This window comes from Salminus brasiliensis, chromosome 15 (assembly GCF_030463535.1).
Source record: "Salminus brasiliensis chromosome 15, fSalBra1.hap2, whole genome shotgun sequence".
NCBI classification, from domain to species: Eukaryota; Metazoa; Chordata; class Actinopteri; order Characiformes; family Bryconidae; genus Salminus; species Salminus brasiliensis.
The window spans coordinates 20,988,480-21,013,969 of NC_132892.1; the positions used below are offsets into that span (position 1 = coordinate 20,988,480).

Below are 25,490 nucleotides of genomic sequence, written 5' to 3' on the forward strand. Positions count from 1 at the left end.
TTCTTTTCTATGGGCAGAGATGTTATGTACTTTAGTACCAATTACAACATACCAGTAACTACTTAAGAATTCTGCACAAGTATTTTTTTCATTCATGAGAATAAAAATATTCAATGTTAATGCTAAAGTCATGTGATAATAGCAGTGTGCAAAACGTGTATGAGCTAGGTCCCAACGTACACTGCATATGGTTTTCCACTAAGCAAATTCCCCCATGCTAACTCCCAGACAAGTGGCAAGTGATGGGTGAGGTGCAGAGTGAGTGAGCGTAAACAATGGGGCGGAGAAGAGGTTTGATAACAAAGGTTTTATTACAACATTTGTTTTCCATTACTGATAATGGTTTGTGGCAAAATAACATGGTTGCTGAGTTTGTACGAAATCCAAGAAAAAAAAAAAATTGATCTACAGCTGAAAGCGACCACGTGGAATTTTCATTTCGAGAAATGATAGCTTCCATACAATAAGACAACCGAGAGGGTGCAACACAAAAAGCTACCCCAGAATACCACACAATCGATTTCAAAAAGACCCTCACATTCCTTAAGGAGTGTTTCCCCCGATCTAGGTTGGTCCCACCTTTTTTCCTCATCTCTTCCTCTTTTGTCTCGATAAAAAAAGCATTTGCCTGAAGCAGCGCTAACAAGTAGATGTTAATTATTTCATTGACGACATAGAAAAACCAAATATTGTGCATTTTATCCTAAAACTGAATTTCTTGAAAAAAAAAAAAAAAAAAAAAAAAAAGGAACGCAACGCCTTAAATTGGTGAGCTGGTCACACGTCGACATAAAGCCACGCCTTGATTGGTTGAAAATTTGGAAACGTCCACATTCCAAGGCCACGCCCCCCCCCTTGTCCTTTGCCCCTTTTTTTTTTTGGGTCTCAACGCCAATAGCGGAGGCCGATGTGGAGGTGGCCCGCCATGGACACCAGATGGATCCAAGCTGCATGCCCCGAAGCATTCCCTTTCTTTGGGTTGGAAAAGAGGGGGGGGTTCTTCTGGCGGTTGGTGGAAGGTGATTTCAGAGTTCCATCCAACACTGATGGCAGCTTTAGGTTTGCTCTCTTTTTTTTTAAAACACATTTTTTTCTCTTTTTTGACATTTCGGTTACAAAGTTATACAGCTAAAAGAAGTGAATGAAAAGAAGGCAATGCAGGGAAAGGGGGGTGTGCACAGTGCATGATGGCGGCTTGAGGGGGGCTTCATGATGACGCCTGCTTCTCCTGTTCAATGGCTGCGGAAGAAGAAAAGAAGAAGACGAAGAAGAATTAGAGCCCACCATGGCTGCTGCCCACACCCATTGTGCTCGGCATAACTTAGCAAGCCCAACGGTTAGATACAGATACGGCCAGCGTGAGGCCTTCTGGCTTTACAGGCTTGCGGCGATTACGTAATACAAGCGCTAAAAGACGAGATCTGGCCTTACTTTCTTTAGACGGCAGTGGGTTCTTCTCCTGGGTCTCGGTCTTCTTCAGCTTGCTCTTGTCGAAGCTGGTGACCTCATCCAGGTTTGGCTTGTCAGACATGATTGTTGAGTGTCTGTTCGGAGAGGGGGAAAAGAAACAGAAATAGATTCATAAATAGAAGCTCCTAGAAATGAGACCCTATTGTCTTGAGGAACCTCCTGAAACCACCCGACCACCTTCCTTCTCAAATGCTTGCGGCTGTGAAGATACTGAGTCCCTTTGTTCAGCCAGAGCTAGGGGCGATTTGCATCGCGTCCCGTTGGTTTCTCTGACCACTGCCACCCTGAACAAAAAACCGCACCCTTTTTCAATGGTGCCTCAAAAAAAAAAAATGTCTAAAAAATGATCACATTTACATAACAATGCAGCTTCCCACGCTGAAGACCTGCTACTGAGGGAGGGGATGTGAATATTATGATCCTAGGGCAAGGGGAAAAAAATATAAAAAAAAAAAAATTATAACTTTTTATGGCTTTTTTAATGGTTTGCGTAAAATCTCCAGACATTTTGTGGGACCCCCACGTGCGTGCGCAAAGATTTCAGCACACTTGCCAAAGGCTCCAGGAACCACCGCCCAACCCTGCTGCTTTATCTCCAGCACAAGCCCTCAACGCCTTTACTGGCTTCCCAAAGCCAACGGCCCCATAATAACCGTTATTATGCTCTGTTCCTAATCATTTACATGTATAAAACGCATCAAACGCCCGAATAATGAGCAATTATCATGCATAACATGTGTCGCAGCACAAAGGGGCGTAACAAAGGAAATATGCCAGTCGAAGCAGATTTCCTCAAGCGCGCCACATACATATAAAACCCACCTCACACACAGAAAAATCGAAAGTTTCGAGCATGTTACACACCTAATGCGCCCTAAGGCATCCAATACTGGCAAACCTTTACTCCTTTACATTTTCCACCAAATGCAGCCAATACAGATAAGGTAAAGCAACCATTTGCAATGACATCAGCAATATTTCTGGGGGCTTTTCGTCACGAAAAAGACTATTATTGACATATGCAAAACCATCCATGCACATATATTATATATATAATAAATATGGAAGCTTACCTAGGCAGACAGGTTAGCGTTGAAAATCTCCGTTACTCTCCGTTGCAGCACTGTGGCGCGCCAATGCGCAAGCGCGGCATATATACAGAGCAATATGCAAATCGGGCCGTGACGTCAGGCCCTCAGTTCCCCCTTCAGATGCGAAGCGATGAAGCGATGAATCCAGATTACGAGCAAGAAAAGCCGAGATTCACAGCATTTATCTACGAATACCCACGAATTTGAGACTTTATAAACGCGCAGTGCAAAACATACCGATAACAGCTGCGAATAATTTGAAGTTTCGAGCTTGAGACTCTTAACAGTGTGTCCCGGCGCCACCTTGTGGCCGTTGATGGGTGGTGCGTTTACTGTTTACTGTCTCAGCTTTGCAGTTTATTATTTCGGAGTCTGTTACAGCCTATAGTTTCACCTCATTGAATTACATTGATGTATTAGTTGCAGTAAATATTAATATGTTTATTGTATTTATTATGTATTATATTATAATATTATAAACAGTGATAAAACATATTATAAAAGTGGTTTGATTTGATACACATGCACATGCAATTCTACTCACGTAACTTGCATATGCATCCATACTGTACTGTACTGTCTTTACCTAGTGTTTTTCTTTTACTTAGTGCTACGTTAGTGTACTTAGGGTATATATATATAAACTCTTGAATCTTGAATCTTGAATAATTGTCTGTGGTTTACATGTCATTGGACTTTGTTACACTTTTCTCTATTCCCAGCAGCTTCATTCACAGCATAACATATGACACACACATTATACACTTACTAACTAAATATAAAAATAAATAAATAAACAAACTAACAGGTTTTTTTTCAACAAACCTCAGACATTAATATGTGTATTTAGTTTGGTTAATGTTTAAAATTATTTAAACAAAATTTAAACAAAATAATTATTATTAAAAGTAACTACATTATTAATTTTTTTTGTTTAGATCCAATAAAAAGCACAATTCATTCATTTGTTTATCTTATTAAGAACATTTTAATATTATATATTATATATACATATCATATTAAAACCTTTAAATTATTAACCAATTGGTACTAAAGTACTAAAACATATTTTAGAAATTTTAATTTTAATTTTTGTGTGCCATATCAAGAAATGTATGTTTGATTTTTTTATTTTTTATTATGTTTTATTTTGGCTCTGATATATCAACATGATTATATTTGTTTAATTAAATTTGTTTAATTATATTTGTTTAATTAAAACTAATTTGTTTAACTAAAACTATGTATTTTATAAATGTAGCTTAGCAATGTAGTCAGGGACTTTTATATCAGCGCCTCTTCGACAACTTTTATTTTGCAAAAAGCAAACTGAACCGGAAAGACTTCACGCGGTTACACATGTGCGTCTCATGAATCAGAAACATTGAGGTTTTCTGCACATGTGGATTTTCTGCTCAGGTCTTCTGTTGGATAATGTGAAGCTTTTAAAAGTAACAGGGGATCAAGATGAAGTTTGCATACAAGGTATGTGTTTTTGTCATTTAACCACAGTCAGAAAGTCGCTACCTTTACTTTTAATCACTAACGTTAGTCGAGCGGCGAGGCTGAGGTTGCCTCGATCATTCGGGTCCACCTTAAATGGAGCTCAGTAACACTGTAGTCTCAGGACGGCGCCGGTGTACTTGCTGCACCATTTAAGGTGGAACGGACACTTTAATAAGACCCAGCTTCGTTGTGGAGCACTAAAGTCCTGCTGTTGAGTGAAGCATCAATAAGAAAATATAGACATGGAAACCAGCTCGAGACAGAGTGAGGACACATTTAGACATGCTCTTCTCATTTCCCCCCACAGTTTTCCAACTTGCTGGGAGCTGTTTATCGACACGGGAATCTTTCCTTCTCTAAAGATGGCAACTCGGTCATCAGTCCTGTTGGAAATCGGGTCTCAGTTTTCGACCTGAAGAAGTGAGTATCACTCTGTTCTTGGATATATGTAGCTAACATCCAGGCGTGTGAAGCTCATCAACACTCTATATTGTGGGCTGTAACTTGTGTAAAATCTATTTTCTATATTTATAGACATAAACACATTAAATGAGTAAATATTCTCTGCAAATGCATTTTTATTGTTTCAGTTCATAAACAGATCAGATCAAATCAGCTTAACATTTACATTTAAGGCATTTAGCAGACACTCTTCTCCAGAGCGACTTACAACAGTGCTTCACTGTTCACTCAGAAAATAGCCTTATCTAGTTTATATAGACTAGGATCCAAAAGATACCTCTAAGCTTAAACACTACTAAATACAGAAGTCAGTTTGGAGACCATGATACTCAACACTACACTTCACCCAAATACATTTGGAGGATCAAATAAAAGTAAACAATTTCCCCAATATTTTAAATAGAGTTTAATGTATGTAAACATTAAAGTTTCAAAGCACACCATTTACTCTCAAGTCCATACAGTACTTATTGTTACTGTCACACAAAAAAACGTATCTGCATTTCTGCCATTTAAATTTTTTTTTTATATTCAATATATTCAATATTCAATATATTCATATTTTGAATTTGCCAGTCGATCTTCACATTGTGTCAAAATTGTTTGAAAAGTAGGGCTGGGCGATATGGTAAACAATACTATGTCACGATATTTAAAGACTTTTTTCGCGATACCCGATATTTATCACCATACTGTATGTGTAATGTAATCACAGACTAAATCCATCAATAAAAACACTACTATTCAGATACTCTCCCGTACTGAATACAGTGATTTTTATTATTCAACATCTGCTGCTCTTCATCTAATTAAACCAGTCTAATTCCACTGTTAGTAATGAAACCTGCAGCTGATCAGTGTTTATTAAGCACTAACAGTTTCCTCAATATGCTTAGAAAAGCATATTGTTATCACAGTAAAAATGCGATACGATAAAATATCGTCATATTGCTCAGTCCTATTCTGAATAGACCAATAGAAAATCTCCACAGTCACTTGGAATCAAATCTTTTTACATTAACTATTGTACTGTGTGACCGTGATGATATGTGGAAACTACGTTACAAAACCAGCATTTTTTGAATGTATTGGATTTGTCCTAAAAAGACACATTAGCTTGTCTGCCTGTATCCAACCTATGGCAGTTCAGCCCCATCCTTTCACAGTGGAGTTTTGTAGAGTGTATTAGCATGCACTGCATTCTGGATGAGGCCTAACACAGGGCAGCCTGCCAGAATATGTATCGGGTCATTTTACGTATATCAGTCTTCAAAAAGAGGCTTAGCCAGTGGTTGGAAAATGGTAATAAATGAATTATGACTTATGGAATTATGAAGTGTGTCAGGGAGGAATAAAAATCCACTGAAATACACAAGAATGGGCCCTCCTAAATATGAATCCTTCAAGATACGAACCCTAGACCTGCAAGAAGACAAACATGACAGTTTTGTACAGGTCTAGCAGACATTGATGCATGTATGCAGCATTTTATATGTATATAATAACAATGATGCTTTTATTATTCCAGCAATAAGTCTGAGACTCTGCCAGTGAGCACCAACAAGAACATTGCCTGTGTTGGTCTCTCGCCTGATGGGAATCTGGCCATACTTGTGGATGAAGGTATCCGCAGTTCTGTCCCATTTTTGTGTCTCATTGGGAGCTTTGCCTCATCACTGCATTAAACTCAGGTGTTTAGTAGTGGTTCATGATTTGTGTTGCAGATGGCGCAGCGGTACTGCTTAGCTTAGTGACTCGAGCTGTGCTTTACCACCATCACTTCCACAAGCCTGTTCACAGCATCTCCTTCTCTCCTGATGGCAGGTCCGTTACTCCACGCACATTATCCTAACACACAGCTGTTCTTGCGTCCGTACCGTCCGTACGTTCTGATGTCCACTCTCTTTCTTTTTATAGGAAGTTTGTGGTCACAAAGGAGAATGTGGCTCTGATGTACCATGCTCCGGGAAAGAAGAGGGAGTTCAACGCATTCGTTCTGGACAAGAGTTACTATGGACCTTACGATGAGACCACCTGCATCGACTGGACAGATGACTCCAAGTATGTTTCCTGAACTCCTTGCGCTGTGTCTGTTTTGTTAGGCCTTGATCTCCAACCGGTGCAAAATGGGTGGTAATTGAGGAACATGAAGTTTTCAATTTTTCTACTATTAATGTCCATTACAAAGTGTCACCTTGGTCCCCAAAATTATTTACTTGCACCCATAGATCGGACAGCACCATCTGCATGCAAATATTTTCTTTGTTAATTTGCAGTAAATGATCATTTTTGATAGATGGACATTTATATGTTGCCATATTCCTTTACAAAAACTACAAAACCCAATTTTCTCCAATATTTCAGTTGTTTAATGGATAAACTGGCTCTTAAATATATGTGGATATGGATAAACTGGCTCTTTGTGCTGAGATAGACACTGTAAATTAATGTTTACAATTCCAGGTGATTTTTTCCTTATTCATTAAAATAAGCTACAGCTATTTGGAGGGTAGTATGAGTCTTCAGTCGTTTATTGATTTAGTTATTGCAACCCAAAGCAAGACTAAATGACCTTTTGGGTGCAGAGTGTATTGATGTCCTACATTAATAACACATTTATTGTATCTAACGCCATGCGATTGCTCTAGAAATGTGCTGGTTGAACGTGGGTGCTGTGTTTTGGGGCGGTGGGCATTTTAGGACGTCCTTAGACCACAGTGTCAAGTTTCAGGCAGAAGACCACACAGTTAAGGTCTCAAGAAAAACATGCAAGCAGGGGTGGGTAGTATGACACTATGTTATCGAGTCATGAGAATGTTTGTTAGCGTGATGTACAATAAATGTAAATATGCTTTTATGAGCACATTGTCAATATCGTCAGTGCTCAAAGAACACAGACCAACTGCACAATTCACTACAGAGAGTGTCATTATCCCTGGTTAACTGGATGGTGTAGAAACGAAAATTCATTAAATCACTGTAGTATAGGGGTGTATTTGGATAGCAGTTTTTTTATATACAACTGCTGGTAAATTATGTCTGGGTGACTAAATATCTTAATAAATTTAGTGTATAAGTGTCTTTAAATACTGTGATATAATATTTTTGCCAGCTCGCCCCGCCCTGCATACAAGTACATTTATTCACATTAGCCCAAGAAATGTTTTATTTTACATGCTGTGATATTAGTTAAAAATAAGTAAATAAATAAAAAAAACATGCCACTTGCTTAGGCCTAGAACAATTAAAATAGAAGGCCAAGTTCAGTGTCCGGTGTAGTGACTTCAAATTTCTCCCCTATTGGTGTTAATATGGAATAATTAAGAAATTAGCAGCAGTAAGTTAGAACTGCTATGCAGATGAGGCCTGATGTTTACCTACATTCATTTTCACTGTTATACCCCTCCAGTGAAATGCTCCAGTGAAATACTCCTTTAAGGCAGACCAGCAGAAGTGCTGATCTAGGTTCAGCTTCTTGTATGTACATAATTAACACTCTCAATTTTAACGCTCCCCTCTCTTAGAAGCGACTGCACTGAATGTTTAGCTCCTTAATGATCTGAGTAATCTGTTTTATTGTCTCAGGTGCTTTGCGGTGGGCAGTAAAGACATGACCACATGGATATTTGGAGCAGAGCGATGGGCTAATCTGATCTATTACTCTGTGGGGGGCCACAGGGACGTCATCGTGGGCTGCTTTTTCGAGAAGGACAGTCTAGATGTAGGTTTGACTTGTCGTTTGCTGTTATTGCAGAATGGATTGTTCTGACTGTTATATTTTGCTAGTTAACTAGTTAGAACTCGCATAATTCCACGCAGTAATGGATATTTGAAACATGCCACACAACATTATAGGTACACTAGTTATATCTCTATGGTGTGACTGTTAATAGTGTAGTTATTCGCTGACTGTAAGCTTGTTTCTCTTGGAGCAGCTGTACACTGTGAGTCAGGATGGCACCCTGTGTGTGTGGGAGAGCAACACAGAGCTGGATGGTTTACGCAAGGGCCCCAGATACTTGGAGAGGAAAAAGATGGAGGAGGAGAGGAAGAAACGGGCAGGGAGAGAGGCTCAAGACAATGATGATGATGATGATGATGATGATGAAGACGTTGAGGAACTTGGGGAAGACGGAGAGCCGAGGGGCGAGGTGATTAAAGGAAGTGCGGACGCCCCTCAAGAAGTAGAGGGGATTAAAAATGTCCGTTACAAGCAGAAAAGCAAGTGAGTGATTGACTGCCCTAATGTTTAATTATGCATCTGTTTTGCATTATATAAATGCACTTATGTAAATAATCATAACCTAATGTCATTAATAGCAACAGTGGATTGAATGTTTTCAGAATTGAGTCACTGTAGTCTTCGAATCGCAAAATAAGTGTCAAATGCATCAAAAATAAATGCCATGTTTTTTTCATTTTCTTTTCTTCTTCTTGGTGCCAAATCCAACTGTATCCCTCTGAATAATAATCTGCATGTGTCTGTGTTGTTTTTTATTTTTACAACAGACACTTTTTCAGCACGGAGGGTAACTGCAGCAACCTCACGGCAGCAGCTTTCCACAAGAACACACGCATCCTGGTCACAGGCTTTGCTTCAGGAGCCTTCCACCTCCACGAGCTGCCCGATTTTGACCTTATTCACTCTCTTAGGTTGGCCTTCAGTTATTCCTTGCTCTACTACACAAGTTGTTGTCAAAGTTTCTCTGTACCCCAAATGTAAAATATGTAAAAACTGGATCATTCTCAGATTCCTCTTGGCCGCAAGCAAAGTAGCTAAGACAAGTAAAGTAGGAAGTTATCTGATTACACTTGGGATGCGTTTTAATGAGAAGTAAACAGAATCCAGCCAAAGTGTTTTCAGATACTTTTTGGTTATTAAATGTATGTATGTGTGTGTGTGTGTGTGTGTGTGTGTGTATATATATATATATATATATATATATATATATATATATACATATATGTTTTTATATAGTTATACATTTTATTTTTTTAATGTATTTGTTATGTATTGTGAATGTATACATTTTTATTAATTTATATATATTATATTTAATTTATATATTTATATATATATATTTCTTGCTATATAGTGTGTGTGTATATATATATATATATATATATATATATATATATATATATATATATATATATATAATGTATTCATATCTTTTACATATTGTTTTTTATATATTGATTTGTTCAAAGCCCAGTCATTTCAGTGACTGTGTCCATAGTATAAGCCCCACCCCCTTTTCACCCTGTTTACTCAGATAGGCTGCAAGTTTCAAGTTTGATGTAAATGTTGAAATTGTTAGACCCTTACCAAACTGTCTGTTACATTTAGGCAAAGGCAGAACATTGGCCTAACTATAGCTTTATTAAATGATAATGGTCTATTTTTTGCTCTCTTAAGGTAAAGGTGCACGTATTTGTCACTGTACAATGTACACTGCACAGCGAAATGTGTCCTCCGCATTTAACCCATCTGTGGTAGTGAACACACACTCACACACACACTAGTGAGCTAGGGCCAGTGAGTACACACACACACACACCTAGAGCGGTGGGCAGCCAACTCCAGCGCCCGGGCAGCAGAGAGGGTAAAGAGCCTTGCTCAAGGGCCCAACAGTGGCAGCTTGCCGAGCCCGGGAATCGAACCCATAACCTTGTTATCAATAACCCGGCGCTCTAACCGCTGAGCCACCACTGCTTTGTTACTCCATGTTACTACAGTATTAAGTATTTTGACACTTGAGTCTATTATAGTGTTCTTAAATATCAAAGTGAAATGTAATTAATGTTTTTCTCACATAATGTAACCTATTGTCTCATCAGTATATCAGATCAGAGGATTTCAGCTATTGCTATGAACCCAACAGGAGACTGGATTGGCTTTGGATGCTCAGGTACAGTCTTTACAAATATAGAATTATCACATGGGCAGATCATTTACTGAACTGATGCTGAGAAAGTCATGAATGTGAATGTTTTAAAGGTCTTGGACAGCTGCTAGTTTGGGAGTGGCAGAGCGAGTCGTATGTGTTCAAGCAGCAAGGCCATTTCAACAACATGGCCTCTCTGGCCTACTCTCCTGACGGACAGTACCTGGCAACTGGAGGGGATGATGGGAAGGTGAGATTGTGTTCGTTTTTTGTTTTTGTTTTTTTAAACATGTATTGATGTTTAATAATAAGGCATACTGATGGAATCTATGTCCAATTGTTTGTGGACATTTTTTTTTTCTAATGAATGCATTTAGCTACTTTTAAGTTTCACCCATTGCTGAAACAGATGTGCACACCCACAGCTTGTCTAGGCCACATACTGAAGTACTGCCAATAGAATAGGACTCTTGGGAGTAGATAAACATGAACCTATTGGCACCATGCCTACGGCCTGGTGTGAGCAAGAGGAGCGTAAAGCCCCCCGGCATTAAGCTGTTGGAACTGTGTTGTCTGGAAAGATGGGTTGTGCTCCATTCAGTACTTTTAGGATGAGTTGAGGAGTTGAGGATGACACCCTGACCTCAATAACACACTTGTCGCTAAATGCAATCAAATCCTCAGAGCAGTGCTCCATAATTATTATTTTTTTATACTGTTGACAGTGAATAAGGAGGTGATCCAATACTTTTGTCTATGCAGTGTATCTTTGCATTTTAATCAACATGTTGCTATGTTGTGATAGGCTGAGCGGCTCTGGTTCACAAACTTCACGTTCTGTTCTCATGCTGTATTTGATGTTCGTTCAGCTGTTTTTAGGGGTGTTCTAAAATAGAGATGCCACCTGTCTGATATTGGGGATCTCTGTCGGGCTGATATCAGCTAAAAATTCAAGATCCGATTTCGGAGGGAAAAAGTATTCGCATGCTTACACTTACCGAGCCCTTCATTAAAAAGACCAGTACACCTGCTGATTCACGCAATTATCTAATCAGCCAATCATGTGGCAGCAGTGCAGTACATAAAATCATGCAGTCAGGGGTCAGCAGCTTCAGGTAATGTTCACAGCAACCTTTAGGAAATGTGTGTTCATTATTGTACGCATTGCACAGATTCTGTGGGCATGACCATTGGCCGACATGAGGATAATAGATTAGACCGTTTAAAATTATAAAAATGTTTTATATATATATATATATATATATATATATATATATATATATATATATATATATATATATATATATATATATATATATATATATGTTTGTTTGTTTGGGTTTTTTTTAGGTGAAAGTGTGGAACACCACAAGCGGCCTGTGCTTTGTTACATTCACGGAGCACACAAGCAGCGTCACTAATGTCACGTTCACCACTAGCGGCTTTGTGGTGGTCAGCGCCTCTCTGGACGGTACTGTCCGAGCCTTTGACCTACACAGGTGAGCGAGCTCAGTTTGCACCGACTGTGTTTATTATATGACATGCTGATACCAATAAAACAAACAAAACATTGTGTACCTAAAAACAGTAGTAGCAGTTACGCAAAGTAGCAGTAGCAGTCCAAACGTTTGTGGACACCTCTTCCAGTGATTGCATTCGGCTACTTTAAGTTACACCCACAGATGCTAACTAGCTGCAAATGTGTGTGTGCACACACATACCCTTGATTTCAGAAGAAACAATGAATGAGCAGGTGTCCCAATACTTTTGTCCTCGTTCATGTGTGTGAACTATGGTATGGAAGTGAACACTTAACCCTGTTTCCGTCCTTTAATGTGCGTTCTGTCTGCTTTCAGGTACCGTAACTTCCGCACGCTGACGTCTCCACGGCCGACGCAGTTTTCTTCACTGGCAGTGGATGTGAGTGGAGAGCTGGTGTGCGCAGGGGCTCAGGACTCCTTCGAGATCTTCCTGTGGTCCATGCAGACGGGACGGCTACTGGAGGTCTGTCTGAGCTTTGATTTTGTTTTGTTTTTTGTTTTAAGCAATGCTTCATTGATGAATACAGACTTAAGTAATAGTTTTTTTTTTCATAAGAATCTTTAGCAACTGCCCACATTATGTGCTGTTCAGCCATAGGACATTTTCAACAGTGAATGAGATATTTACTCCATATTGCTTTTATTAATTTCCTTATGCAAACACCCCCTTAATTAAGGTGGAATCTAGCAAGTTGCGTTGTTTGTAGGAGCCGTCTATGTGCCTATCCTTCTACAGCTGTCTCTCTGCCTGTCCTTCTACAGCTGTCTCTCTGCCTGTCCTTCTACAGCTGTCTCTCTGCCTGTCCTTCTACAGCTGTCTCTCTTGCCTGTCCTTCTACAGCTGTCTATGTGCCTGTCCTTCTACAGCTGTCTCTCTTGCCTGTCCTTCTACAGCTGTCTATGTGCCTGTCCTTCTACAGCTGTCTATGTGCCTGTCCTTCTACAGCTGTCTCTCTGCCTGTCCTTCTACAGCTGTCTCTCTTGCCTGTCCTTCTACAGCTGTCTCTCTGCCTGTCCTTCTACAGCTATCTGTCCTTCTCCAGCTGTCTCTCTGTCTGTCCTTCTACAGCTGTCTCTCTTGCCTGTTCTTCTACAGCTATCTCTCTGTCTGTCCTTCTCCAGCTGTCTTTCTGTCTGTCCTTCTACAGCTATTTGTCTGTCTGTCTACTCTTCTACAGCTGTCTGTCTGTCTATTCCTCTACGGCTGTCTGTCTGTCCGTCTTCAGCTGTCTTTTTTAAAATGTATGTTATTTTCTCTAATATGTTTACTACTGGTTTCTTTCTTACTTTGTAACCTGTAACCTGTGTGTGTTTGTGGGCAGGTGTTAAGTGGTCATGAGGGTCCTGTGAGTTGCCTGTGTTTCAGTCCAGTGCAGTCTGTGCTGGCCAGTGCGTCCTGGGACAAAACAGTCAGACTCTGGGACATGCTGGACAGCTGGCACACTAGAGAGATCCTGCGCCTCAACTCTGATGGTAAGCTGATCAAATGATCCAGGGAAGGTTTTCTACTAAATTTTGGAGAATTGCTGTGAGGATTTGATTGCATTCAGCGACAAGAGCATTAGTGAGGTCAGAATTTTGGATGATCAGCACCCCACCTCATCCCCAACTCCCTAACCCTAACCCTAAAGTATTGGATGAGACACATCATAATTCAAGAGAACATGGTTCCAGTAGGTTCATGTTTATTTGTCCAGAGAGTGCTATTGGCAGTACTTCTCTACAGGGACTAGACAAGTTGGGTGTGTACATTTGCTCTTCATGGGAGCGAAGTCAAGTAGCAGAATTGATTCATTAGAAAGGGCATGATCTTTGTTGCATGATTTCAAACATGTTAAACATATTGCGTTGACATTCTGGTCCATGTTGACGTGATTACGTCACACGATTCCTGCAGATTTTTCAGGAGCACTTTCATGCTCTGAATCTCCTGTTTTACCACATCTTTCCATCAAAGATCATTCAGAGTTGGTGGATGGGACCACTGAAGAACACTGAACTCGTCCTTATGTTCAGCAGTTTCAGGTTTTCCTGCTGCTTCAGCTTTCTGGTCTTGACTGCACTGGAACCTAACATGGTCTTATGCTGTTGATCTTATGCTGTTGATACACTTTTACATATTGAATTGCCGCCATACAGTTGACGGAATGGATAATTGCATGAGTCATTAGGTTTACTGGCGTGACTAATAAATCACCCAAAAAGTGGCAGGTAAATTGTTGTTTTGTACAGGTTTTGTCAGTAAATGATTTATCTGTCCCATGTCAGGTCTGACTGTGACGTATCGCCCGGACGGTCAGGAGTTGGCGGTGGCCACTCTGGATGGAGAAATCACATTTTGGAACCCTCAGGAGGCAACACAGACCGGCTCAATCATTGGCCGTCACGACCTTCAGATGGGCCGCAAAGAGACAGATAAGATCACGGCCAAGCAGTCAGCCAAGGGCAAGTGAGTAGTTACTTAGGATTCAAAAAGCAGTAGTTGGTTGCATGTTGTTCAGTAGTTAGAATGGAACAGTAGAGTTTTGGGCTTTCTTGACTTGGTACTTTAAACAACATCAGGGTTTAGATGAATATTTGTCTGCCTGTGAAAACAAATGTTTGGAGCACTAATCTGCAACAGTATAAAACAATGTATACATAGACATACAACCACACACAGTTCAAATACAAGCCCATACAACACAGCATGTTCTCGACATGACCAATTTGCTTGAATATGCATGGCTGTGTTACTGTTAATATGATGTTGGCATCACGCACACAGCTTATATGCGGCACAACAATGCACATATTGTCAAGTTCGATATGATTTAAAAAATCAGCTTGTGTTTTTTATATTTAAAAAAAAAATTGAAACTCTATACAATTATATTCTATACAGATTAGTTTGGCTTTTAATTAGAAACGTTCTCAGGCCCCTGCTTACAGAATAAATCCCTAAAACCACAGCCTCTAGAATTTGTCTTGGCACTGCCCTGCAAAAACTTCTATCTTTATTTGTTGTTGTTTTTCCACATTTTGACATCATTTGAATCTGATTGTTAACTCTGAATGGCAATTGAGAATTAAGTGTGTTCTTTCCTTCTCCTGTAAAGTTGTCATTTTAGAGATATGATGTTTTTTTTGTATCAGATTAGTGACGAACAGTAATTATTTACAATAAGCCCAGTCTTTCAAATGCCTATAGCACTCCCCCTGCCCACTTTACTCTAATAGGCTGTATGCAGAGGTGTAGTTATGATAGTTGATCGTGATTTTGATGGAAGATGGTAAATAATCACTGAAGAGACAGAGGGGCATATTGGTGATCAATACATGGTGTTGACACTTATAATATTATAATAATTACACTGTGCATTACCAGTTATGACTGTGACATAGTAAGGCCTCCAGTGGTTACATTTTGGATCGGCTGCAGGGCACAGTAGGGGCACAGGGGACCCGAACACCCTCACTGGCTTTTGTTCAGTAGAAGCGCATCAGCATCGGCTACTTGAAATGGACTTTGTGCTGCTGTTTTCTCCTGTCAGGGCCTTCACCTCACTGTGCTATTCTGCTGATGGTGAGTCGATGTTGGCCGGTGGCCGGTCCAAGTTTGTCTGCATCTACAACATCAAGGAGCAGATCCTCATGAAGAAGTTTGAAATCTCCTGCAATATGTCCCTGGATGCAATGGAGGTACACAGGTCCTTTCACGTTTCATTGACCAGCAGAGATTTATTGACCAACAGTGTTTACTGTTTTATTTATTTATTATTTTTTTATTTTGCTTTAATTAATCTATATAAATGGCGAGTCCTCTTAGATCTTTCTTCTAAATTACAGGTGTTTATAAGTTGCTTTGTGATGTTCTCCATCAAGTTTGCCCTCTAATACCCTGCTTATTTTTAAAGCTAGTCTCCTCTGGTACAGTAAAACCTGCTCTCTCATGTCACTCTCTCAGGAGTTTCTGGACAGACGTAAGATGACCGAGTTTGGTAGCCTGGCACTAGTGGACGAAGGCGCTGGAGATGGAGATGGAGTTCAACTCAGCCTTCCTGGAGTAAAGAGAGGTGAGAGGCTTATCACATTAGGCCTTTGAGGTCCTTCATTGCTGTCTCTTTGCTTTACTACTTAACTGTATATCATTTGCATAGCACATCATCTTCATCTCTGTTTTAGAAGAAACTCCACATTTGCTCTTAACCTCAGGCTAAACCAGACTATTGCAAAAGATATTTAGAAGTGCAGTTAATCATGTTTAGCAGAGCTCATCACCTTAAAAAACATAGTGCCATAGCTTACTCTGAGAGAAGCAGTCAGTCTGCAGTCTGTAAGATAAACGGACAAAGGCTAACCATCTCGGTTGACGTTTACTAGCCTTGGCGTATCCTAACCTTTAGCTGGTAAACAGTTTGTGAAGAGGGTGTTACCTGATGTCAGACCTGATTAATTCACGGAAATTCACTAAATGAGGTGCTTCACTGTGATGCTTTCTAGGTGCTTTGTCTGCTATTGTATTGTATTGTATTGTATTGTATTGTCTGCCCCCCCCCCCCCCAGGCTCTTCACTGCCCTCTGGTGGATTAAGTGTGTCAAGACTCTTATTGTCCTAAGAATCTCATCTCATTCTTCTGTATGAGGATGTATAATGTTAAATTGAAGCAAAACTGTTTATTCAAAAGCCCAATTTACTATCCGGAAAAAAGAATATATTGAAAATAAATAAATAAACAATATCTTCCTGATTTCAAACCACTGCTTCTTGTTAAAAAGCTTACTGTAGAACATGCTTCTAGATTGGTGTGATAGGCAGTGGTTGAAGAATCCTGCATTTAAATTGACTGACTGAAAACCCCTATACTGTAGTATAATGCAACATTAACCTATTTGTTAAATGTGGCGTACTGACCTCTAGGTGAATTAATGAACGCAAATGAACGCAAATCCGTGCCCCCGACCAAATCTGATTGCAGAGTACTGCACAAGCAAGAGGTGGCAGGGTACGCCATCAGTCGGGAGGCGGTATTAGATGGAAGTTACTTTTATTATTTTATTTATTTATTTATTTTTGTAGTTTAGAAAATTAGGGACTGTTTACATGTTTAAGGTCTGAGTTCTGACCCTGAGTGAAATTTGTGAAGAAAAATGAACCTGACCCCTTTCTTTCATTGTGTCTTCCAGGCGACATGAGTTCACGGCACTTCAGACCAGAGATCCGCGTCACCTCTCTCCGCTTCTCCCCCACTGGTATGTAACATTTAGATTTATATATCAACGCTGTCCAATGAAAAACATGTATGTCCAAAATTGTGACTTTACAGGAGAAGGCAAAAAAGGTCCTAACTTTGAATGGAAGTCAGTGTAAAATAAGAGTTTATTCCAAGTCATTTAGAGCATTTCTACTGGTCCATTCATCCAGAATTATTCACACAGTGTACAAAGTAGCTACAGGGTTCAAACCATGGAGAAAACTAAAAATGGATTAGACAGCAGAGAAATACTGTATAAGCAGGGGAGCACTGTCTGATGACCTCATGACATTTAGTTTTGGAGCTATACAAGGTATACAGGTGAATATTACTAACTGTAGTAACACACACATATTGCTGCTCTTCTTCCTCCATTAAGGGCGTAGCTGGGCCGCAGCGTCTACTGAGGGTTTGCTTATCTATTCCCTGGACGCCTCACTGGTGTTTGACCCGTATGATCTGGACATGGACATTACGCCAACCAGCATACGTCGTCAGCTGAAGAAGAAGGAATGGGCGTCAGCCATTGTTCTCGCTTTCCGTCTGAACGAAACCCCTCTGATTAGTGAAGTTCTGGAAGCGGTGCCTTATGACCAAGGTACAAGTACAGATCCACCTGCGATATTTCAGTGTGAACTCATTCGTTCAGAAACATTAGACCAACCAGAGTGGTCCAGTGGGTTCGAATCCCGGTCATCCCAGCACTTTCTCCCCAGATCACTCAGTACTTAAATTATTGAAAATACAATAACATACTATTCAGTTATTTAATCTTAACGATTAAAAAAAAAAATCTATTTGAGGCAGCTCAAATATTAGTGCATATGTCTATGCACTATGTGGACAACAGTTTTGGGACACCACCTTGTTTATTGTTTCTTCTAAAAATCAAGGGTATGAAAACCTTATCATTACTTACTATTATCAGTATGTACTATTAGTCAAACCAGACATGTCTTTGGTGAAAATGAACAAATCTATATAATGTCTGCATGCACCAAGGAGAGTTTTAATGTGTGGTCTTCCATTTCCATTTTAAAAACTTATTTTTTTTAAATAGTCAATAATGCAATTTCTGTTTTCAATACTTCAAAAAGAATTAATAATAAATAATTTGCATAAGACTATATATATATATATATTGTTAGTTTATTTTTTCTAATAATGGCAGATAATAATCATTGTACACTGAAATTACTGGCCGCAATTTCCCATTCCACTGAAAAACAACTGCTGTCTTTCATGTATTTACTGGTTAAAAACTATTGTAATAATCCAGGCAGTTAAGGGGTTAATGCTTTGTGGAACTAAACCAAAAATGTGTGTTTCATATTTTAAAAATGGGTTTCTCTTTTTAAAATGTAGTGGCTGTGGTGTCCAGCTCCCTGCCAGACGTGTATGTGGAGAAGCTGTTGGACTTTGTGGCCTCATCTCTGGAGAAGTCCAGACACCTGCAGTTCTACCTCACTTGGGCCCAGAACCTCCTCACCTTACATGGACAGAAACTCAAGAACAGGTGGGGAGAGTACTTCATTACTTCTGTACTTCACTGCCAGTGTACTTCAACCTCTGGACCATGTTGGGTCATACATGTTGATGTACTCCCAACAGTGACACAGTCTCTCAAAGTAATCCTGTTTTAAAAACATCTGTGATTGACAGGTCAGCAGCAATACTCCCAACTATCCAGCAGCTATTGAAAAGCATCCAGAGACACCATGATGACCTGTCCAAACTGTGAGTCCTTGTTCGCTACTGTCAGGCAGCTTACATATGATGTAAATCTCTGGCAAGTTTCTATTTTAAAGTGCCCATAGCCTGGTGAACCACGATATAAAAAAATAAAAAAAGTTTACTGCCTGTTCCACGCAGTTGACCCGGGTTACAAAGGTTATGGGACCGTTTAAATATTAACAACAATGATAAACAGAAATCAGTCTTTATTTGCAATGAACAGCCATAACATTAACACCACCTCCTTGTTTCTGCACTCACGGCTTCACTCACCATCTAGGAGCACTCTGTAGTTCTATAATTACAGACTGTAGTCCATCTGTTTGTTAGCCTTTCACCCTGTTCTTCAATTGTCAGGACCACCATAGAGCAGGTAGTATTTGGGTGATGGCACTGCAATGATACTGACATAGTGGTGGCATGTTAGTGTGTGGTGCTGGGCAGAGTGGATCAGATACAGCAGTGCTGCTGGAGCTGCTTTTAAGACCTCAGAGTCATTTCTGGACTGAGAACAGTCCACCCACCACAAATATCCAGCCGTCAGCGTCATGTGGGCAGCGTCATGTGACCACTGATGAAGTACTAGAGGATGACCAACACTAACTGATGAGATGGGCTTCTGTCTCTGACTTTACATTTACAACATGGACCAACTAGGGAGGAGTATCTAATAGATGGGACAGTGAGTGGACACAGTGTTTAAAAACTCCAGCAGCACTGCTGTGTCTGATCCACTTGTACCAGCAGCGCAACTAGTTGACATCAGACAGAAAATGTTTAATATAATCAAGGCTGATTTCAGTTCATTTGCGCTACCACTGTGTACACTATCAGTACATCATTGCCACCTACCAGATTTTGATGGCAGCTCCAGCCTTGACTGACCTGTCCTTATAATGAACATGATGAAACTGATGCCCCTTTTTCACCTGTCCAGATGTGATTGGAACATTTACACCATCCGCTACGCCAAAGCTCTGTCTAAGCAGAGGGGACTAAAGAGGACTGCGGAGGATTCACTCAGTGAGGAAGAGGACGAGTCAGAGGTCCTGGGCTCAGAGAATGAGGATGAAGATGAAGAGGAGGAGGATATGATGAGTGAGCCAATCCTTTTGGAAAACTGAGACCTCCATAGACCTGAACTTGGGTTAGAATGGCGCTGGTAACCAGCCTTGTTGGACTGATCTAAAGAAGAATGCTGTTGTAGTGGTCTTACAAACGTCCACTCTGCCAGTGAGAGGTGTAGTGGTCATGTACTATTGGTGTACCATCAGGAATTTTGTACTGTATGCTAAATACAATGTTTGTGTGAAAAATAATTAAAATGTTTTTTATCTGTTCTTGTTTTTTAAAGGTTATAATTTTTTAGATGACACAAACTTCAACAGGTTTTAGGTTCAGATCATTGTAAACCAAAGACATAAAATTGGGATTGTCCTGATACGGCCTGTTGCCACTGACAAACAAAAGAGCTGATTACACCACCGTTACAGGAAGCCTTTACAGCTAAAACCTACAAAAGCATCCTATATCCTTAAATTAAATCAAATAGGCCCCTAATTATTATTATTTTTTAATTATTATTGACTTTTCATTGTTACTGAATGTCCAGAAATCCAATTTTGAGACTCCATATCTACTAGTCTACCAGTCTAAACAATTGCCCATTATTTGTTCTCTACAGGCTCCATAACGGCATAGTGCTTGGACTCCGATGATTGCCACTGGCATTGTAAATTAACATTCAGCTCGTGTAGCGGTTATGACATACTATATACATATATGTGCGAATAATGGTGAGCTGCTGCTTGGTTGTGTATGAGAGAGAAAATATTTATATCATTCACTGTATTTATATCATTTAAACTGCTGAACTGCTGCTTTTCTAGTGGTCACACTTGCTGATGATCAGTTAATCAGGGGCATTTTTGTTTGGCAGCACCTGGCTGATACTTAATTCCTTTGGAAGCAAAAAGGGGGTACTTAATTTTTTGAGGGTTTTTTTTGTTTTGTTTAGTTTTTTTTGGTCCTGATAGGTAAAACCATATAATTTAATAAGGGTATGTTTTTTTGTAGCTGGATATATTGTGTAGATCTGCCTGTATATTGCACATAAAGTCAATAGCACTTAAAATGAGCAATATATTTAGATATTTTAGATTTGAGATTTTTGGGGGCGGTGGTACCCCATATCTGTGCATGAAAAATATCAGATATCAGAAATCAGCCCACAATTACTGTAGCAGTACTTCCTCAGAAATAATCTAATACTGTATAATATTAGATTATTAATATGTGTATATCTATTTATTTATTTGTTTTTCACTCTTTTTACTCCTTAAAACAAATGTATAAAGCTGCTGAAAAATGATAATATTACTCTATTGGGCCGTGAATGCATGTTGCAGACCCTTAATCTATTCCTTTCTATGATTGTGGATGTTAAAAATTTAATTTCACACACTAGAAATTTCATAGTTGCTAAGATGCTGATCTCAAAAGTCTGTCAGACGCAGTAACATGAACCAAGCCTTGGTGACAGATCAGTCAGTTTTCAGAGCTACCAGATGAAAAATAGCCTCATAATCAGACACTGCATTTTCCTTCGGCTTGGGTCCTGGGAGGGTATTAATCTCCTGGACAGCAAAGCCCACGTCCTCAAGGCAGGCTTTAATACTCTGCATGGTCAGACGCAAACAGGAGAAGCGGGTTTGGTTAACACGGTAGAAGCTCTCCCCTAAAACACCCACCATCACCAGAACTCCAGAGGGCCGTAGCAGTGAGGCTAGCGAAGCTAGTGCCTTTTTGTAAGATAGCATGTCTTTGCAGGCTGCCTCGAGACACAGTGACGTGACCACACAGTCTGCTGGCTTCATGGTTTCAGGGTGGAAAGGGTTTTCCAACCGGACGTCGCACTTCAGGACTCGTTTCACTCTTTGCCGCACGTTAGCTTCCACTTCTGATGGGCTGCAGGAAGAGAGTTTCAGCAGAACAGTTAATGTTTTTTTGGGCTGGGAGTTAGGAGTAGAAGGTTGGGCACCCTTAGGTTAGGGCCATGTCAGAAACCACATTGTGGCCAAAAAAGGGCTTTCTAAAATCCATCAGGCTTGTTCAGATGTTCCTTTCAAAACATCTGAAACTGAAATGTATGATGAGGACATAGGAAAGGTTTTGGTGTCACTGCACAGTAAAACAGTGCACCACCTCTCCAGTCTGCTACATCCTCCTGAAGGTCTTTTGCAGTCAAAGTTTTAATAAGTTAAAGTTGGTCAACCTGATAACTGCCATTTCTTAGGCACATCACAAACTGTCCTAGTTAGTTCTATGCTGCTTAGAGGCCCAGCTGCTGTTTGTTGGGTTTTACTGGAAAAAAGCATTGAAATTCTGCATTACCTGGCCTGATCACATCACGGCCCTAAGAAGCTTATCTGAGACCGAAAATGTCTTCGAGGGTCAAAACTTTTAGCATGGTGCACTTTTCCTTGTTTCAAGTTTCATTTAAATCAGTGGTCTCCAACTCTCCTTCTAGAGAACCTCCAGTCTTAGTCTCCAACCCTAATCCATCCCATCTGATCCAACTAATAACTGCCTTCAGAAGTTCTTGATTAGCTGGATGGGGTTACAGTGTTTGAAGACAGCAAGCAACTCTGCTGGACACCCAGGAGAAGTTCAGTCCACCACTTCGGTCCCAGCACAGAAAAAAGTCTGGATGCTTGTCTTCTGTGCATCTTAAAGGATGGTGGATCAAGCTGAGCTGTACTTGACTCTTGGTACAGACTGAGTTTTGATCGCAGCCATCAAGAACAGAGGGTCTAGTCCATGCTTGGCTTGGTAGGCCAGCTTTAGGGCCTTGAATCTGATGTGGGCAGCAGCTACAGGAAGCCAGTGAAGAGAACGCAGCAGAGGGGTTCGCATCTTCTGAGCTTTACGTAATGTAAAGCTGATCATGGTAAAACAGTGGTAAATATGAACCACTCCTGCATTAACCAGGCCAATGCCCATAAGTCGCTCTCCTTCACATGATAAGCCCAGTGTTTTTACTGATATTGCTGCACTGCAACCATTACAAAAAGACTTATAGTAGTGCTACAAAATATGAGATGTAAGAAAAGTATTATGGTAATGAATGTGTGTATTATCATGTAATAAAATAATGAATAAATAAGTGAATTTGGGTCTGCAGGAAGGCAGCTTTCCAGGAAATCGAGGAATGGAGACCATTGCTTTAAACTCTCTGAATTAGACCAGTTAAGTGTCAGATCAGAAAGTGGATTTGTTCATCAGGATGTGCTTCTGAAACATGAAGATCCAGCACTACAGTGCTAATTCCAGCTAGAAGCAACTACAGACAGACTGCATGTTCCTGGAAGTGAGAAGCACCTCACCTTTTCTTCTCCAGCTTGCTGACATACTGGATCACGGGCTTCCAGTCGAAACACCCTTCTTCGTTTCTCAGCCATTTCTGGATTTCCTCGAGATTGCGGTCAGTATAGTCGGACAGGGTGATCTCCTGGAAATGCTCACAGGCGCTGAGGACGCTGTGGATACTCGGCCCACTGCCCACGTCTATGAGTCTCTGACCGCCGTATTTACCTGAAAGTGAACCGGGGGTCTTAAACTCACAGGCTCACAGCGAGGGGTTGAACTGGTCAGGGAGGCTGGTGATGGACTTAGCTACTTACCTGCTGAGAAAGTCTTGCTGAAGCATTGTAACACGAAAGTAAGGAAGTTCTCGTCTGGGTGTCCTTCAGGACGAGAGAAGAAGCTTTGGTTGAAAGCTCTGGAGTCAAAGTGGTCCTGGTAAAACTCCCCCTCAGTGAAACTGGCCTCCATTGCTGCACCTTCGTCCTCTCAGTCTCTCTGAACTGTAAACGAGGACATACTTTCGATATGAGCTCAGAAGAGGGAGGATTAGAGCCAGCTAGCGGACACAGCTGGCAATCTTTAGCCTGTTGTGAAATGGGACGTTTGAGCGTTTGCCCAAAGGGGAATTCCTCTAACCCCTTAGCTAATTTCTGTATAGGTCTAAAGGTCAGTCGTGAAGATACAAAGGTGGTGGCTTGGTGAGAAATGGTTTATTGGAGAGATATGGAGAATATAGCCAGCTAGTGACCATAGAGAAACCTACACACTTACAGGCAGGGGCGTAACTATCCCTTTTTAGGGGTGCTGAAGTATTAAGAGTCCCAGAACCCGTACAGAGTGTATATATATATATATATATATATATTTTTTTTTTTTTTTTTTTTTTTTTTTTTTTATTTTAACGTTAACTTGTTTCTGACAAGCTAGAAATGTTAAAACCATAGAGTGTATATGGTTAAACCAATTATTTGAACAACGAAAATACAGCCCCCCCCCCGCCTTGCAAAATGGAATGATCCAGCCTCTCTCTCTCTGTCAGCGCAGCGTCGCTGTTTGCCTCGTGTCGTGTGTCTAGTAAGTTTTTGCAAAGGAGTATTTTTGTAATTTATCAAAATTGCAAATCATTTATCGTACTTGAACACAACACATTACAGTCATTATCAGCATATATTGTTAGCTAGGAGAGACTATCTGACCTTTTTTATTATTATTATTTAGCAGGTTAATGAATGATGCAGGAGGTGAGAGAAGCTGTAGCTGCTGTGCCATTGGTTGACCTGTGTGTTATTAAAGAGTAGTGCTGTCTGTATGTGTATTAGCTAATTAATGTTACAGAATTATTAGATATGAAGAGATGATACTATACCAGGATATCCAACGCTGATATGGCCATTTCCTTATTTACTATCCGAAAGGCCAGTGAATCTACACTTTACACTTACATTCAGACAAGACAAGCATATTAACCATTAGTGTCTCCACCTTTAACCCATCAGTGAAGTGAAGTGAAGTGAACACACAGTGAGCACACATGCCCGGAATGGTGGGCAGCCATCACTGCGGCGCCCCGGGGGCGTTTAACAGAGGTTTTTACAAAAGTGCTTCACTGTTTACTAAGAAAGTGTCCTAGGTTTGTATCAGCTAGCGAGTGACTCCCAGATGAAGTTCATTCCACCACTTCGGTCCCAGGATCGTAAAAAAGTCTGGACCTTTGTCTTTCCTGGATCTTAAAGGATAGTGGGTCAAGCAGAGCTGTACTTGAAGCTCGAAAGGAGCTGGCCCAAGTATATCAATCTGTAATACTGGAACTGTTGTATGGTATTTGTTATATATTATTGTATATAAACATGTAGTAAACTAAAGTACCTGTGAATTTCTGTAAAATATATATATATATCAAGAAGTATCACTTTTCAGTATTTATTATTATTATTATTATTATTAAAGTTCAAGAGGACAATGTGGACAATGTAAAATGGGATCAGTAGCTCACAAAGCTCTTAATCAGCTAAATGGTGGAGAAATAAGTCAAATATCCAGAGCAGCAGGGTTTTTGTGCTACTAGAACACACCAACACTCAAGAGTCTTTATAATGGAAAACTGAATGTTATATACACTGCATACCTACTCCAGTTATGAGTTTTACAGTTGGTCATGTGATTCCTTTTTTCATTTTAAAATACATTTTTGATTGTGAT

General features: G+C 40.1%; 3 protein-coding genes across 3 annotated transcripts; 1 reads left to right on the forward strand and 2 right to left on the reverse strand.

Moving 5' to 3' along the window:
• Positions 1-292: 292 nt before the first annotated feature.
• Positions 293-2,645, reverse strand: LOC140536007 (thymosin beta-11-like). Its single transcript, XM_072657614.1, has 3 exons — positions 2,544-2,645; positions 1,432-1,544; positions 293-1,239 (listed from the first exon to the last, which is right to left on the reverse strand). Exons 2-3 carry the CDS (start codon positions 1,529-1,531, stop codon positions 1,208-1,210), a joined length of 132 nt encoding a protein of 43 aa, XP_072513715.1. The 5' UTR covers positions 1,532-1,544; positions 2,544-2,645; the 3' UTR covers positions 293-1,207.
• Positions 2,646-3,905: 1,260 nt separating this feature from the next.
• pwp2h (PWP2 small subunit processome component) lies at positions 3,906-20,266 on the forward strand. Its single transcript, XM_072657597.1, has 21 exons — positions 3,906-4,046; positions 4,375-4,487; positions 6,058-6,152; positions 6,254-6,353; positions 6,447-6,590; positions 8,115-8,250; positions 8,465-8,754; positions 9,039-9,182; positions 10,371-10,441; positions 10,531-10,667; positions 11,768-11,916; positions 12,274-12,421; positions 13,281-13,431; positions 14,227-14,407; positions 15,492-15,639; positions 15,905-16,013; positions 17,125-17,190; positions 17,572-17,790; positions 18,558-18,708; positions 18,855-18,929; positions 19,864-20,266. Exons 1-21 carry the CDS (start codon positions 4,029-4,031, stop codon positions 20,048-20,050), a joined length of 2,832 nt encoding a protein of 943 aa, XP_072513698.1. The 5' UTR covers positions 3,906-4,028; the 3' UTR covers positions 20,051-20,266.
• On the reverse strand, positions 19,116-23,995 carry LOC140536005 (indolethylamine N-methyltransferase). Its single transcript, XM_072657611.1, has 3 exons — positions 23,609-23,995; positions 23,312-23,519; positions 19,116-21,893 (listed from the first exon to the last, which is right to left on the reverse strand). Exons 1-3 carry the CDS (start codon positions 23,757-23,759, stop codon positions 21,470-21,472), a joined length of 783 nt encoding a protein of 260 aa, XP_072513712.1. The 5' UTR covers positions 23,760-23,995; the 3' UTR covers positions 19,116-21,469.
• Between the last annotated feature and the right edge of the window lie 1,495 nt (positions 23,996-25,490).